The sequence below is a fragment of the Nicotiana sylvestris genome, chromosome 5, assembly GCF_000393655.2.
Source record: "Nicotiana sylvestris chromosome 5, ASM39365v2, whole genome shotgun sequence".
Lineage (NCBI taxonomy): Eukaryota > Viridiplantae > Streptophyta > Magnoliopsida > Solanales > Solanaceae > Nicotiana > Nicotiana sylvestris.
Window position 1 is genome coordinate 53,366,444 of NC_091061.1, and position 18,464 is coordinate 53,384,907.

Here is an 18,464-nt window from a genome sequence, read left to right on the forward strand (position 1 = left end):
GATGTAAGCTGACAGTGAAGCTTTGGACAGAGCGTGCATCAGAGGAAACATGAAAGACCAGAGATCAAATTCTAACTGAAGAAAAAAAACGCTAAAATATTTCTTCCCGTCAACATAACTTTGGACAGAGTAACTCGGTACGTGTGATGATTAAAGGTAACAAGCAACCGATAAAATTATCTAAGTGCTACCATTATCAAAGGAGGGGAGGGGGGATGGGGAATGATGCCTTGCTCCAAACTTGCTACTTGTACTCACATTGGCATGCAGCTGCTTGTATCATACACACCATGGCACGCGCACGCACAATGAGCAAGATTTGCCCCCCAACAGGGCAGTGGAGATAGGCATAGGTTGGTCCATACTAAACAGCCCATTTACTCCAAACAATAAGACGTAAAGGGAACTGATGGCAAATTATAAACTAAGCTTTGTAAACAATCACGGGAAATGTAATCGAGTAAATTGTTAATGCACAAGAATATCTAATTATTACAGTTTTCACTTTGAAAGTTTCAAGTGTAGCAAAGATTTCCTACTGAAACTGCAGAGATGAACCCTTCTCACCTGCGAGCCAGCAATATTACTTCAGCTTGAATAAATCCTTTTTACCACCCTCATGAAAGCAGAGGGAGCAAGTGCAAGAGTTCCCTAACTCCACAAATCACATGGACATCCTATCCTTCCAGCTTTTATCCGAGTTTACAGAAAGAGCATAAAAAATACAGCTCTTTGGATGAAGAAACTTAAAGAGTGACCAATAACCCCATTTCTTTCAGACATAATACACAGTTATGTAAGACAAGATGATCATCACAAAGAAGGAAAGGAATAACGAAAACCATCTTTTCCTTCAATGAAGCAAAAGAAAAGTAGAAAAAAAGGAGGGAAAGAGGGAAAAGAAAAAGGGAAAGAAAATGGCGGAACGAAAAAGGGGGAAACAAAAAAGTTGGATTAGGAGGAAGAGGAACTTTAGGCATTAAAACGACGCCTAACATATATGCATATACCCTTGCTTCCAGCCTTCTATATTCTCCTAGACTGATGCTGAAGCAGGACAACATGTTCTGGCAAAGAGAAGACAGAAAGTAACCTTGAGAACTACGGATGTACAACTGCACTTAATATTATGAAATCTTACCATCTCGGCTAACAGCTTACAGATTCAGGATTTATATGTCCACTGCTTCCACCATGAGCATTGAATCCAGTAACAGGCATGGACCGCTGAGCAAAATTTAACAACAGTTTCCTTTGGTGCTCATCTGTATGTGGAAGACTAGCACGTAAAAGTTCCACAGGCATTTCTCTGCTTACGGCTCTTGCAGCCTCTGGACCAATTATTTCAGCATCTGACTGAGACTGTGCTAGTATGGATTGCATGATACTGCCATACTTACTCAGACAATACTTTGTAAGCAAACCAAAAAAGGCATCAAAAGATGCCTGCCAAAGGGCAGGATTAGGCATGCTGAAGCTGTTAGCAGCCTGAGAATTAGTTAACAGATGAGTTGCCCTTTCAAGAACAGATTTTAGAATAATGGAGGCTCCATCTCCAGCAGGGCTTCCAAGAGGGCGAAGAGGTGGTTGTTCTGAGGAACAAACCACAGCAGCAAGACAAGCACTGAGTGAATTAAGGTCCATGCCACTGACGCATTTTGAGACGATTTTTGCAAGATCAGTGATGGTCTCAGCTGCTTCCGGATCAGGTGGAAGGCCGCCAAATAAAAACCTCAAATGGCGGAAAATTGCCATACAAACTATTCTGACAAGCTCGCCACCAGGTAGAAGAAGCTGAAGATACCTTGAGATTAGCTTTCGGCCCTTGGGAAGAGACACTAACCACAGAAATACAATGTCATCTTTTGGGGTAAGCCCAACAGAACTGCCACTTTTGCCAAGTGGGTCAACTAGTTGAAGTGAGGCTGCCATGCCTTCCAGCAGGATCTGCCGCTTCCGCTTGAGCTGAGCGCCGCCTTGGGGCTGACTAAACTGAAGGAGCCTGTCAATGTCATCTACCTCAGTGAGAAGATAGAAACCATCTTCTATAGTAATTCTAGCTGCAAGCATTGGCTCCTGTTCCAAAGGTCTCTCGGATATCTTCTGTTCACCACTGCCTTCAATGCAAACAAAGCCCGGTGGATCAACTTCAAGAAGTGGACGAGGCCTGCGGATGGAAGAAAATGAAACCCGTCCATGAGCATCAACATGTAGATGGGGCTGTGATTCTGTGCTATTACGTGACCGAGAAGACTGCTCCTTATTTGGGCAGAAACGATGTTTTGACCTCGACTCGGATGCTTTCTTTGCCAGGCGGGCCTGGTGATAGTAATCGTCTACATATGGGTCATTGCCATGTGCTGCAGAATGCTGCATTTTCAGGATGCTCTCTATTTCATCACCAGTCATATACTTGGATCGGAACTGTGGCACATAACTTTCACTTTTGTGGCTAGCAGCATCAGAGCTTTGTTTAGAAAAGTGCACATTTTGTCTAACCTTGTGTGATGGCTTAGATCGTGGATCTCTCAAATCAGCCATTCCATACTTTCCTAGATGAGATGGTGAAGGGAAGGAACTAAACAATTGAGATCTTAGTGCGGAAAAATGAGCTAAAGACGGCTGAACTGAAAGATGCAGTCTCTGCTGCTGCAGCTGCTGCGGGGACATGAACTGGGGGGATAATAAACCGCTTTGATGAGGAAACTGATGCTGTAAGAGACCAGAATGGTCCCCATGAATAAGTCCTGCATGGCTGCTCCACTGGCTTTGCAACCTGGTATTAAGAGAGAGACCAGCAGGGTTCAATTGTGGGATGTTTCCACCAAAGTGGAGCCCATGAGGCAAGCCAGTCAAATGCATATTAGAGTTCGACAAAGAAGAGAGATTAGCAGTCGAATAGGGAGACTGAGGTCCAGCAGAAAGAGATGACATGTTCTGTCGCGAAAGGCCGTGTGGTGAGGGTTGAGATCTACCACCAGGGGGAGGAAAAGACGTGAAAGCTGATTTGGGTAATAAAATGGGTTCACTTGAGTAGTGCTGAAGTTGTGGGGGTTGCTCAGGGTATGATGATGTTCTATACAATGGTTTTGACTCTGCAAGATGCACTGCAGAGATATGTGGCTGTGAGGACCATTTTTTGCTTTCCTGGTAACATTCAGTGTCAGATAAATGCTGATCAAACCAATCATGAAAGTCTGCTTCTTTCGCCCATTCAGCTGCAGAGGAACCTGCACAAAACTTCTATCAATTAAAGAGACCTACATGCAAGCCACTACAAGAATGATTGAAATGTCTATCAATTAAAGAGACCTACATGCAAGCCACTACAAGAATGATTGAAATGCCCAACAGCTTTAATCTAGTTTCGCAAAGGCAAACAGATCACCAAACAAATTATCCCCAAGGAACAGACCTCTTACCAGCAGTACCTTGTAATAGCTGAACATGCATATAAGAATACGTGAGACATGCATGATACATCATTCATTCGTGACTTGAGCAGTGGTAAGAAAAGCGGGAAACAGTACCAATGAAAGATGGAATGATGGAAGATGATAGGCTGCTGAAGTCAAGCCAAGTTAATAGCTTCTTCTATTTCTCCTCTAAATGCTCAAACATCAGTACATTTTTTCTCACGCTCATAGAGCAAGGACACAGACATGCTCAATTCTCAAGCTTATATGCTGCTAGATCTTATAATACACCCTCCATTACATTTTATATGACAGTATTTGAATGGAACAGGGTTTTTAGCATATAAGCTATATATGTAAGCTCACATTATTATTTCTTATTTTCAACATGCCATCTCATTCTCATTAGAGGATGTCCATAAGAGCAAAATAGAAGTGTTAAGATTAAAGAGTTCCCCAAACACAGAAACATGTTAATCCTTCCAGTACAGGCCAAAAAGGAGAAATGTCATGTAAATGGAACGGAGGGAGAATATAAGTATCCAACATATAATACTAAATTAGACATAAAAGACGAAAAAAGAAACTCAAATTCAAGTCTGTCAAATTTGAGCTAATTCAGAGAGATCCTATGAAAACTAGACGTTAATTTTCTACTCTCTGAAAGCTAATATGCCATGTCAGATGGACCTATTTTTTACTACGAACATGTCTGTTTCCCTAAAGATATCTCTAAAAAGCATATATTGGTATAACATAAATATTAAACTGCAACTCAAAATTGAGAACTAAATTAAAATTGGGAATTAAGGTCTGAATGTGACAATCCAAATGATATTCATTGACAGGGTGCAAGTCAGATAGCACAATTTATACCTCATTCATCAGTAAGTGATTACAAACTTCGTGCGCCACAAGAAAACAAGCTCATCAAAGCAATATAGGAGCAGCATATCCAGCAAGTGGAAGGAGATGGAGAAAGAAAAAAGAAAACAAGCTAAACAGAACAAAAAAGTTTTTTAAAAAAAGGGGGGGATTTGTGTCTTAGGTCACAAGTTCAAGCCCCCACACCATGCAAAGCAAAGCCTGGTATTTAAGTGGAGAAGGGTAGAGGGGCGGGCCCATTATCCACCGAGTTTCGAAGGTTGCGGTTGGTCCAAAGGATCGGCCCCAGACGGATTTCTCGGTCATCAAAAGGGGGGGGGTGGAGGATGAAGATTACTCTCTTCTCAACAAACAAAATAGCTATGGGGAAAACCACTATGTACCTTATGCTCTACATGTCACCATCTAAGTAAATCATCTTTTTTTCTCTCTTTTTTTGGGAGGTTGAGTTTTTTGGGGGTGGGGGTGTGTTCTCCTAAGATTATACAGACAAAATTAGGACATCTACACATAAATGGAGATGATGAATCAATTCATCTTCTTCAAGCTCTCCACTCTAGAAGCCCAAAAGGCACATGCCGGAATAGATTTCCCTTGTAATCATCCAGAAGCATGAAGTAATATGCATTACTTTGTACAACAATCTCAAGAGATTTCTACTTGTAGTAGCAATGATAAAGGATTGCCGATTTTCATAAACCCAAAAAGAAAAAAAGGAAGGGCGAAAAGGAGTAAGACATCTACCATGCACATACAAATATTCATCTCCAAAAGGGAGAATAATTGCTGACCGTAATAATCAAGCACGAAGATGAAATAGACTTGTACTGATTATCCGCAACTTGTTCCCTATCAAGGTCTGAAATCAAGTTCCTTTATCTGATATCTAAAAGATCAACAAATCTAGGACTAGTGCCACAACTGTCAGAAGTTCAGGTGCAAGTTAACAAGTAAATTATATTTCAGGCAATACAGAAACTAGTCCAAGAGATTTTTCAATTATTCAGATACCAACATCAGAGAATGACATAAAGATGAATCAATATGTGCACTTACTTTCCCTTGAAAATGAACCTGATCCACGGTCACCAATGACACCCGGATGCCTTGGTCCAGTTACATTTCTGTTCAACTGGAGAAAAGAAAAGCAAGTAGTTAGATTGATCCAGTACAAGAAGTAGATTTTCCCTGCTCTGTAGAAAAGATTATGTAAAAAGTCACAACCCACAGTTCAAGCGTTTTAGATGGTGACGCTACAAAATACAAAACATAAGTTTTATCGCATCTTATCTGTTAGAAAATCAATTCTTTCAAAAAATACTCTATCTCATGGAAAAGGACCAAAAAGAAAGATTCATGGCACTAGGAAGGTACACGATCAGAAAAAGTTAAAAGAGTTCAAGCCGGAGAGCTCACAACATCAGGAAATAATATCAAGCTTGCCACTTTAAAAAGGTGCTGAATTGGCTGACCTTTGAAAATGTTGTTGCTAGATCATCCAAGTCTGATAAAGAGCTCAAGACTGATCCCTGGAAATAAAGAACTGAATTAGAGGCAGTATAAAGGAAAAATTGCCAAAGTCTGCAATTTATCCAGGTAATCAGCAAATATAGCATACTCACATCACCAAGGGCAGAGTCCACAGTATAAATGGTAACAAAGAAGTTTGGAGATTACTCATAAAATAAATACAGATAAATTCACAATTTACTAGCACCAACTGACAAACTATTGATCCAGAAAAACAGAAAGTGGAGTACATATGGGGAGCAAAGCTACTCTAAAGCATATCCAAAGATATTTATCAAAGACAAAAAAAGAGTATTTCTAAGTCCTTGAGCAAGCCATAGACTTAACAAAAAGACTAATAGAAGGGCAAAGTTTTTCCTAAAAGTATAGTTGAAGTCCAACTACTAAAAAGCTTGTTCTAATTGGCAACATTTTATTTATAATCGTGGCGCCTGGGCCAACTTGCGTAAACCTCGACTATTCAACTTGATACCTACTACCACCTACCCCAGAACAAGTACCATGTAACTCTGTCCACCAAGGCTTAAGCTGATATGAAGAAAACACCTAGGGCTTGTTTGGAATCGTGTGATTCTTTCTATCCCCGTATTTTCTCGCTCTTATGGAGTTGTATTCCCTAGGTTATCCAGTTATCTTCCCTGGACTAATAGTAGTCAAGGGAAAATCACTTGAGCTTTTTTGCCTTTGCTCCTTCTTTCCGGAGCACACGAAAGCCATGTGTAATTACCTAGTTGTGGAGCACATATGGGGAGCAAAGCTACTCTAAAGCATATCCAGAGATATTTATCAAAGACAAAAAAAAGAGTATTTCTAAGTCCTTGAGCAAGCCGTAGACTTAACAAAAAGACTAATAGAAGGGCAAAGTTTTTCCTAAAAGTATAGTTGAAGTCCAACTACTAAAAAGCTTGTTCTAATTGGCAACATTTTATTTATAATCGTGGCGCCTGGGCCAGCTTGCGTAAACCTCGACTATTCAATTTGATACCTACTACCACCTACCCCAGAACAAGTACCATGTAACTCTGTCCACCAAGGCTTAAGCTGATATGAAGAAAACAACCTAGGGCTTGTTTGGAATCGTGTGATTCTTTCTATCCCCGTATTTTCTCGCTCTTATGGAGTTGTATTCCCTAGGTTATGCAGTTATCTTCCCTGGACTAACAGTAGTCAAGGGAAAATCACTTGAGCTTTTTTGCCTTTGCTCCTTTCCGGAGCGCATGAAAGCCATGTGTAATTACTTAGTTGTGGAGCACATATGGGGAGCAAAGCTACTCTAAAGCATATCCAAAGATATTTATCAAAGACAAAAAAAAGAGTATTTCTAAGTCCTTGAGCAAGCCGTAGACTTAACAAAAAGACTAATAGAAGGGTAAAGTTTTTCCTAAAAGTATAGTTGAAGTCCAACTACTAAAAAGCTTGTTCTAATTGGCAACATTTTATTTATAATCGTGGCGCCTGGGCCAGCTTGCGTAAACCTCGACTATTCAACTTGATACCTACTACCACCTACCCCAGAACACGTACCATGTAACTCTGTCCACCAAGGCTTAAGCTGATATGAAGAAAACACCTAGGGCTTGTTTGGAATCGTATGATTCTTTCTATCCCCGTATTTTCTCGCTGTTATGGAGTTGCATTCCCTAGGTTATGAAGTTATCTTCCCTGGACTGACAGTAGTCAAAGGAAAATCACTTGAGCTTTTTGCCTTTGCTCCTTCTTTCCGGAGCGCACGAAAGCCATGTGTAATTACCTAGTTGTGTAATTACTAAGATAGTAATTACATACCCTGATAATTACACAGTATAGTAATTATAATGACTTGTTTGTTTGCCACAACATAATTAGTGTAATTTTCACAATCATGTTTGGTTGGACAAGTGTAATTATATAGTTAAATAATTTATTTTTAAGATTAAAATGTGGATAAGTTTACTATATGACAAACATATATAATAAATATTAAAAAAATTATCATGAGATATTTAAAATAAATATTATTCTACAAAAAAAATTTAAATAATTATAAACTGATAATAATATCATAAACATAATCAGTATCTTACAAATAAATAATTTTGCTCCTTAAATTAATTAATGAAAATTCCAATAACGAATTTAATTTTTTTCACCAACTCATGTGAATACAAGAAAGCTAGATATGACCTTAGATATTATTTCTATAACAAATATTTATACTAATGACCAGAAAATAAAACTAGTAAAAGACAAAGCAAGCAAATTATAATGTGTAAGAAATACATCTATACACAAGAAATATTAGATATTATTTATAGCTAGGTATTTAAACTACATGTATTTTTAAATAAAAGTCTTAAATAATTATAAGATGGCAACTAATATCATACAGAATAATCGGTATATTGACTATCTTTCACAAATAATTAATATCTTAATTTAAGATAATTAATAAAAGTTTCAATTATAAATTTAATTTTTTACCAACTCATGAATAGAACGAATTTTATGATTTGTTTCACTATTTAAATAACAAAAAGATAGACATGAATTTAGAAGGTATTGATTTTAAATAATTATTTATACTACTAAATAGAAAATAAAGCTGGTAAAATACGAAATTGTGCTTAACAACTAGAAAAAGAAAAAAAAAGTAAAATATGAGAAGTCACAAAATTAAATGAAAGTACATATAAGTAACGCGCTGGAGTGTTGGAAAAGGGGAATAAGAGAAATGGAAGAGAAATAGTATAAAAATAATAGTACTTTAAATATTTTTTAAAAATAGAAAGTTATATTAGCTTGTAATTACACAGTGTAATTACCACCAATCTCTTGTCTTTCCCCTTGAGAATTGGAGAGTGTAATTACACCCCTTCAATTACACCAAATTCTATGTTGATCAAGTAATTAATTGGTAAGACAAACATGTCAAATTATGTAATTACGTCAAATTACACCCAAATCTAATTCCTTGGTGGCTTCCAAAACAGGCTCCCAATGTTTCTGTCCACTGGGATTTGACCCCATATAAGATTTGCACAGACTTCATTAACCACCAGGCCATACTCTTGGATTCGTGTGATCAACGTATTCAAGCATTACTAAAAGAAATGAGACGAAGTATTCAACCTATGTAGTTTGTACCTAACTATTTAAACATAACAAAAAGACCCATCTCCTTCAATCACCTGTTACCATTTTCTTCTACTACAACTTTCCAAAACCAGCACAAACCATCACTGAGCTTAAAACTCTTCAAAATCTGGCTACCAATCAATGTCTAGGCCAATAGAAGCACCTAGAGCCACATCAAACTTAAGCTGAAATCACTAGTAAATCAATTAATAACTGCAGTAGGCACTGATAGCCCATATTTGATGAGGGAGCCCCACAGCCTCGTGGGGGCTACAGCAATTTGAAGAAAAATCATAATAAGCTATCAGACCTTGCAAAATCAGACCATTGCCTGGATAACATCGTCGTAAAACCAAGTAGCCATTTAGAGTTATGGTGAGCTGCAGGGAAGGGGCATGCTCATGATTTTCGAGTAAGTGGTGAGTTTCTTTTTTAAATTAGTATGGGGGAGGCTTTAGGTGCTAAGGAGATAAAGCAACAAGAGAAGGGAGCAGGTGCAGCAGAATTGTAAGCTTTCTTTTTATTGATGACTCGGTTACCAAAATAACCAATTAGCTTGTTTCATGCAAGATTGAAACTCAAAGTGCTGATCACAAACACATGGACGAAAACAAGTACCATCTGTAAAATGCTTAGCGAAACCTAGATATCATTCGTATAATCTTCTCATAAATGAAGTTATGAACAATTAACTTTTAACCAATTCCCCCAATTTCATGGCCTACAGAATTGTTATTTCTAAATGAAGATAATCTCTATATGTTGGTAGCATACATGATATGATGGATTTTATTAGTTAAACAGGTCCTCATACTTCCAGCCACAGTAGAAGAACGTGTTGTTCACACCCTTGATAGAAATCCAAGCCTCAGCAGCAAAAATTTCATGTAAGATACAACGGAAAGTACAAGTAGATTGTACCTCGTCCTTCTCAAATAAATGATACTCATGTATCTCGTCGTCACCTAATCCACCTCCAACAACCAGATCATTGTTCTCTTGTTCATCCTCTAAACCACTCAATTCAACTTCCTCTGCTATATCTAGCCCAAAGAATGCATACTGTGATGCATCGAAGAGCGCACTATCTGCACCAAAAATCCAAATAAGCAGTCAATTCTTCCACATGCCTTACACAATCAAAAAAGTAGAACCTTGACTTTCTTTTCCCAAACCAAAGACAACATGTAAAACAAGGAAAATCCACAAAATTAAATTGTAAGTAAGGTATTGAAGATGAGAAACTTCAAGTTCCAAGAAAACCAAACAAGTACTACTACACATCAATGCCAAACTAGTGTGGATTCACTATAAGAATCGCCTTTATCCACTCCACTCTATTGAGACCCATTTCTTTTTCTTCTTGGTTTCTCACCCAGTGTCAAGTACCTCCTTTGGAGCTCAACTAATCTAGATTCCAGGAAGTCCCACTTTGGAACGTAAATCGCTACCTACCAAAAGAGACTCCATTCCAGGTTGCGAACCCGAAATCACTGATTAAGGATGGAGGGGTACATACCCCTCCCCCACAATCTTAGGTGGTTAATCAGACCCATTTCATTCCAACAAATGAAAGCACATTTTAAACCCCACCCCCCTCTCCCACTCTCCCCCCTCCTCCAAAACAGAAAAGAAATTAGCAAATCACTACACCTCAATCCCATCTGTCATTCATTTATTACAATACAGGCAAAAAGATTAAAACAATAAATCGAGCAGATTTTACCAACAAAAAGAAGTAAAAACTCGATCTGCAGATTCAAGAATGAATAGAAAGGCAGTGTGAAGCTACCTGAGATGGAGCTAGAGGAGGAGCTCGTCAAGCCCTTAATATCTCTGCTATTGGATCTCTCCATTAGCAACAAGAATCACACTCTCACACAAAAAAATTCTCTAGAAAATTATCAAACCCATAAATACACCGGCAAAGAAGGAGGAAAAAAAGTGAAAATTCCACCGAATCAAAGCCCACTTTTTTCCTTAAAAACCTGAGATTTCTAGGGTTTTCAAAGAAAGACACGACGAAAAGGGGAAAGAGAGAGAGCTAGCGTGCGTATTACATAGTCTACGTGTTTGTGTGTGCGTGTGCGTGTGCGTGTGTTGGGGTGTGGGTGTGTGTGTGTGTGTGTGTGTGTTGGGCGGGGATGGATATGTACGAGAAGGAATAGAATGGTAAGCTTTTGTTTTATTTCCTTGAAAGTGAGGGTGCAGAGAGAGAGAGAGAGAAGGGTTTAATTATTACTTTAGCTTTTAATCATTTAATAAATATGGTAATTTGGCACTATATTAGAGCTATGAATATGATGAGTGGTAGTAGGTCAATTACACAAAACCTTCACTTCAAGTTTTCTTTTCTATTTCCACACACATGTTCCTCTCAACATTATGAGATTCTCCTTAACGCACTACTAAGTACTCCACTAACCATGAGGAATGAGGTCATAAATCATAGTAGTTCAGTTCAGATTTCAGTGACCAAAGTGTTATGATAAGTGATATTTGTAAAATACATGAACCTCGAGTTTCTTCTCATTCTACATGATTTCCTTTTAGTTCCTAAAATTATGAGAATCCTAGTAAAATGTTATACTATGAATCGTAAATTTATTAATCAATTTTTTTATTCAACTTGTTTATCATTTGCATCTCAAGATTATGAAATTCTTTTCATCGGCGATAAAGATTCACAATTAAAGCACAACTTAAACCGCGTTGACCACGATATTATAAGGTATTTTTATAAACTGAATATCATACTTAAGTTGTCCTCGTTTCACTTGCATATCATTCTCAAGTTATAAATTGTTCGAGCGAAAAATATAATATTTTAAGTTTAAATTCCAATGAACAATTAGTCTCTAGTCGCTACTGTACCATTGGACTTACCATGCTTCCAAGCTTAAGCCTAAGTATGATAGAGAAATATTCCCTTATATTTCAAGTACTTAAAATAAAATCTTGTTTAAGAAAAATTAGAGTAATCCTTCAGATTATGACAAGTATGAGAAGGTCAATATGAATAAAGTCCTTTTTGTTATAAGATAAATCTTATGGTGGATGTCTACTCCTCTTCCATGTTTTTACAAATGCTTAATACATATTTTTTTCACTTTTCATGCTTATATAAAGACCTTGCAATAGATAGGAAAATACACACAATTGAAGAAGAAATAAATTTTCTTCTTTCTTTCTATCTCTATTATCTTGTTCAAGTTTATAGTAAATTGCTTTTAGTTTTATAACACGTTATCAGCACGATTGCCACCTCTATTTTTCACAATCACATCCTAGTTGTGTTCGATTCTCCTTCAGGTATATCACTATATATTCTTTTGGTTTATGGTAATATATATGCACCAATATGCTATTTATTAACAAATTCATATACTGTTAAGCATTTATTTTAGTAGATCATGTTACAGAAGTTCTCTTACCTTGCTTATTGTTAAAGAAAATATAAGATATAGATCTTAAGTGCGTTAAACTAACAAAATAAAATAGTGATAACTAAGGTGACTAAATAATAATTGTACATACTAGTTTAAATTGCGTTACAATTGGTGGAAAGTAATATTTGAATATATTCACCCTTATCACCATATAGGATTATTCCTCAAGTCCCCGTTTATACCCTTATCACCATATAGGATTATTCCTCAAGTCCCCATTTATAATAAATTGCTTTTCTTTTACTATACTGAATATATTTGTTTATGTTTATTTATATACTATATAATTCTTGTTTATTTGACATATATATTGTATGTTACTTACATTTCTATTTATACTACATGTTTGAAGTGATCAACTTCTTAATTAGTTGTCTGGTTTTCTTTTAGAAGTATATTTTCATTGAAAATTATTTTTATTCTTTCTAACCCATTTATTTTGTGATTAGTTTCAATATGTCAAACTTGTCAAAACTTGAATTCGTGGCACTAGACATTACCGGAAAGAATTACTTATCATGAGTCCTTGATGCTGAAATTCACCTTGCTGCAAAAGCTCTTAAAAATATTATTATACAAGGAAATGAAACATCAAGCCAAGATAAAGCAAAGGCTATGATTTTTCTTCGTCATCATCTTGATGAAGGATTAAAAACTGAATACTTAACCCTAAAGGATCCATTTGAACTATAGAGCAGTTTGAAGAAACGATATGACCATCTTAAGGCAACAATATTACCAAGAGCTAGATATGAAGGGATTCACTTGCGGTTACAAGATTTTAAAACTATAAGTGAATATAATTCTGCTATATTCAAGATAACTTCCCAACTTAAATTATGTGGGAAAATTGTAAATGATGAGTGTCACACCTCCTTTTTCCGCCCCGCGAGAGTATAGGAAAGAAGTTTTTTCCAATTAAAGAACAATCGAAACAGGATTTGTTTATTTATTTCAGAGTCGCCACTTGGGAGATTTATGGTGTCCCAAGTCACTGGTTGAATCCCGAATCGAGGAAAAGAATGACTCTGTTTAACAGTCCGCGAATCAGAAATCCGGATAAGGAATTCTGTTAACCCGAGAGAAGGTGTTAGGCATTCCCGAATTCCGTGGTTCTAGCACGGTAGCTCAACTGTTATATTTGACTTATTTATCTGATTTTTTAAACAATTAAGAACTTATATGCAAATTTAGCTTTGGACCGCTTTTATCATTATTATTATTATTATTTTATACAAGAATTGCAACGTCGTGAAAACGCATCTCGAACCACGTCACAACCAGTGTACACGTGATTTGTTGACTTATTTTGACTCCGTCAAGATTGGGATTTGGGTTACATAAATGCACACCCATATTTAAGAAAATAACCTTATTAAATATGCGCCTAAAGACTACGCGTTATTATACTTTTAGGTAAGACCGTGAAATTTACTAAACGGCCCATCCCGGAATCTAAGTATTTTTTTTTAAAGAAAATAAATAATATTTGAGGGCCCTGTAATTTTTGTATTGTTTTTTTTTATTTTTTTTATTTTTTTTTATTATAATTTTTTTTTTGCGAAAGCCTCTTTTATTTTATGAATATCCTAACATGACTACATTTTTTATTAAATTTGTCTATAAATATAAAAATCAATTTTTACATACTTAAAAATAACATATTAAATACTAGTTTAAGACAAATATTAACGGAAAGGAATATTACTAAAATTGTAATTATAAATACAATATGGAATTGTCAAATAATATTTAAAAAGAAACTAATTATCCCCTAACCGGATTAAACTTACATTGTTAGGTGACTTGAGCTATTGAAATTAATTATTTTCAACTACTGAAAATTAGAAACAATCTTAATTACTAATGCATATTTCTAGAATTTATTTAATTTAACCTTAACTCGCCTTGTTTTAACTCAAATCACCATAATGCCTAATTCGCAAAATTAAATTAAATTCATGCTTTAACTAAATTTAGTTACGTGTTTTCGATTAACTTAATGTTGACAATATTAAAACCTTCATAAATAGTGAACTTAATCAATTTTGCCAAGCTGGTTTAATAAAGTCCTATTTACGTTATTTTTCTCTCATTCTAATTATTAGACAGTTTGACAGTAATGAACATGCTTAAATATATACTACCTAATAATCAAGTTAAAGCGAAGCATTATTTAATACATCACTACAATATTTCTAGTTATGCAAAACGACAGCAATTTACAGAATAATAATACATGAAATAGCCTAAATACAATTAATAAAAAAACAAAGAAAAAGCTAAATTAGAATTTTAAAATTCCATTCTTCATATGTATTCGTACTTTCACATTTCAGCTTACAAAATGCCAAAATTGCAGTTGTGTACCTGGTACTGCCAATATAAGAAGAAGAAAGTCAGCAACGTAGTATGTAACACATCAACAGCAACAATAACCAGCAAAAACCAGTCAATGGAACACCCAGTGACAGATTTGAAAACCAAGATAAAAATCCAGAAACACCGACAACAATCAACGGACAGAAGCAAAGGGAATCTTTTCAGATTTGAAAGACTAGTTAATGTTCAACCCTTAATTTCTGAATCAGTATATCAGAATATTTAGATTGTATATCATGTGTATACTACTCACTCTTTTAATTTCCAGAATGTTTTTATTTGTATTTTTGGAAGTCTTAATATTTTCAGAATTTTTCTCTCTCTTAAATATTCAGCTTCTTTTTTTCTTTTTTCTTCTCCTTTTAAATCTGTCCAAGTCCCCTATTTATTACCATCTTTCAGCATTTTTTTAAAAATTAAAACTCACTATCTTCCACTCATCCCCTTTTTAATCCCACTACGTAATGTTTTGTCCCCCATTATATTAAACAAATACATTATTCTCCCCCATTATATCTTGTTCCTCATGCTTATATTAAACAATTTCATTATTCCCCATCATTATATCTTGTTCCCCATGCTTATATTAAACAAGTGCATTATTTCCCACCATTATGTCTTGTCCCCCACCATGTACTATTTTAATATTATAAAAAAATTATTTAATCTTAATGGACAAAGCACTCAAAATAAATAATTGTTCAGATTTTTAATTCCAAAAATATCCCTCTGACCTTACTGAAATTACCATTTTGGCCCTGAAAATACTGTAATTTACCAATCTACCCCGTCAGCTATAACAAGTTCAACTAATCAATTCTAACCAAAATATAGCAGCTATAACCAATTCCTAATCAGATTTTATGAACAAACTCAAACTATATGATGAACAACAAAGAAACAACTTGAATTATTTTGATTGAACAATCTTTAAACAACAAATCTACTTTCAGATTCAACAACAATAACAAACAAGTATATTCAAATCATGAGCTCAAATTCAAATTAAACTTAAACAAAATAAATAAACAGATTCAAATCACTAAACTCAAATAATCAATTGATCTTCAAATTAAATCCAACAAAATTACAACAAAGATACATGATTCAAACAAAAATCAAAAATTAAAAACTAAAACATAAACTCACATTAAATCACTGAATTAACATGAATTTCAAACAAAAAATGAACATGAATTATCATGTCTCAATTAAACAACAAACATGTCAGATTCAAACGATTTAAACTAACACTCTTCTATATTAAAACTAAATCCTTTTAAATTAATAAAACAAACTGAAGAAATAATTAATTGAACTCAATTTAAATCTAACAACATTATAATTAAACTAACAATTTCTACATAAAAATAAACAAGAAAAACGAAACAAACTGAAGAAAATAACAAAACGATAAACATGAAATTAATATCGAACATATCTAATTTTAGATCCGAAATATCAAACAAATTATGGACAAAAATGAAACTTAAACCAACTAACCGGATCGGAACGACGATGAACTCGAACGAAAATAAATCTGCCCGGAAACAAATATTGCACCAAAATAAACTCGACGACGAAGACGACCGAAGAAGAAGCAATTGATCGTGGCAGTCTCGAGGAGAACGAAGAAGAAGATGCAGTAGCAGAAGCAGCGGACATGGTATTTTTTTTGGACGTGAAGCAGAAGAAGCAGTAGTGACGAGTTGCAGCTCGTCCATGGTTGGACGTAGCAAAAGCAAGCAGCAGCAGCGACGGGCCTAGCAGGAGCGGAGCAGCAGCAGCCATGGTAGCGGTGCGACGAGATCTCATGGCTGTTTGGACGAGCTTGAAGACGCAGCCATGGCAGCGAGGATCTCGTCCATGGCTGGATGTAGCAGGAGCAGCAGCGACAATGACGAAGAAGAAGAAGCAATGGGCAGCAGCGGTTTGGACGTGAAGGTGAGGAAGAAGATGCAGTAGCGAGGGGACAACCATGGCAGCTTGAGCTCGAGATCGAGCTCGACGCAGCTGAAATGAAGAAGAAGAAACAGCCGGGGTCGTTGATGGGGTTCTGACCTCGACGAAGAAGAAGAAGAACGACGCAGAAGGAGGTGGTCGTTTGGAGCTCGTTCGACGGAGAGGGGGGGGGGTTCGTTGGTTGAAGATGAAAGGAGAGGGCAGCCAGGCCCATGAACGAGCTTCGAGCTCGACATGGAGAAGACGAGCTTCGTGGTGGTGTGTGTGTGTGAGTGTGGTGAAGGGGAAGGGCTGGAAGGGAAAGGGCAGCCATGGGAGGGGAGCTTGGAAACTTGAAGAAGCAGAAGGTAAGAGAGGGGCGGGTGGGATTTTTCAACAGTGAAAATTTTTTAGGGTTTTGTTTTTGAAATGAAAGATAGGGAAATAGGGGTGTTGGGTCTTTGGGGTTATGGATTGGGTCGACCTGGTTTGAAATGGACCGGATCGTAGGGAAAGGTTGGGTATATTTGGGCCTGTGGTTCAAAATTGAAGCAAAGACCTAATTCCGATTTTCTTTATATTCTTGCTCGCTTTTCTTTTACTTCCTAATTAATAAAACTAAAATTCTAAATTAACTTATAAACTAAATTAACTTATCAAAAATACTAATTAATTCCAAATAACTATTATCGCACATTTAAATAGCAATTAACGATAAAATCGCACAATTTAGACGTTAAATGCTAAAAATGCAACGTACATATTTTTTATGATTTTCTCATTTTTGTAAAACAAACTTAAATAAATACTAAATGAAAATGCGACATATTTTATATTTTTATTAATTTAAATAAATAAACATGCACAGACAAAAATACAAATAATTATACAAAAATACCACAAAAATACAAAAATTGCACACAAAGGAAAATTATTTTATTTTGAATTTTTGGGAGTGATTCTCATATAGGGCAAAAATCGCGTGCTCACAATGAGGATTTACTAGAAAAGACTCTTTCTACCTTTCATGCATCAAATATGGTATTGCAACAACAATACAGCGAAAAGGGTTTAAAGAAATATTCTGAATTGATCTCATGCCTCCTGGTGGCTGAGCAACATAATACCCTTTTAATGAAAAATCATGAAGCACGTCCTACTGGTTCTGCACCATTTTCTGAAGTTAATATGGTAACAACCACTTAAAAGTCTGAAAGAAGACAAAATTATTATAGTGTTCATGGTCGTGGCCATAGTTGTGGGCGTGGACGTGGACATAGAAGGGGGCGAAATAATTATCGTTGTCATGGTGAAAATAAACAAGAGAACAATAAGAATCCTCAAAATAATCCTTTAAAAGGTAGAGTTAATAATTGTCACAAGTGTAGTATGAAAGGTCATTGGGCACACATTTGTCGTACGCCAGATCATTTTGTCAAACTTTATCAAGCCTCCCTTAGAAAGAAAGAAAATAATATGGAGTCACATTTGACCTTTCAAAATAATGATGAAGAAGCAGGCCCCTCAAACAAATATGATTCTGAGGCACATCTTGCATATAAAGATGATAATTTTGGAGGCCTAACAAATATTACTCATTTAGAAGCTGGAGACTTCTTTGAGGATATTGACTGAAGAACTAATCATCTTACTGGGGAATGAAGGCTATAATAAAAGTTGTCATTTTTTTATGTTTGCAACTAGTTTATTTTTCTTGAGTGTGTTTCCTAATGCATCATGTGTTGCT

General features: G+C 35.9%; 1 protein-coding gene across 2 annotated transcripts; it reads right to left on the bottom strand.

Moving 5' to 3' along the window:
• Positions 1 to 397: 397 nt before the first annotated feature.
• LOC104230555 (protein PAT1 homolog 1-like) lies at positions 398 to 11,159 on the bottom strand. Of its 2 annotated transcripts, XM_009783388.2 has the most exons (6): positions 10,738 to 11,159; positions 9,867 to 10,033; positions 5,774 to 5,830; positions 5,358 to 5,433; positions 1,142 to 3,230; positions 398 to 1,067 (listed from the first exon to the last, which is right to left on the bottom strand). In XM_009783388.2, the coding sequence occupies exons 1-5, from the start codon at positions 10,799 to 10,801 to the stop codon at positions 1,150 to 1,152; spliced, it is 2,445 nt and encodes an 814-aa protein (XP_009781690.1). In that variant the 5' UTR covers positions 10,802 to 11,159; the 3' UTR covers positions 398 to 1,067; positions 1,142 to 1,149. The 2 variants fall into 2 exon arrangements, with proteins under 2 accessions (XP_009781690.1, XP_009781689.1); XM_009783387.2 differs by having other exon boundaries at positions 398 to 3,230; positions 10,738 to 11,158.
• Positions 11,160 to 18,464: the final 7,305 nt, after the last annotated feature.

Coding starts and splice junctions, on each gene's coding strand:
- LOC104230555 (XM_009783388.2), bottom strand. CDS start 10,801: ATGGAGAGATCCAATAGCAGAGATATTAAGGGCTTGACGAGCTCCTCC. Junction 10,034..10,737: donor CTCCTCTAGCTCCATCTCAG/GTAGCTTCACAC, acceptor TTTTTGGTGCAG/ATAGTGCGCTCTTCGATGCA. Junction 5,831..9,866: donor ATTTATTTGAGAAGGACGAG/GTACAATCTACT, acceptor CTTTATTTCCAG/GGATCAGTCTTGAGCTCTTT.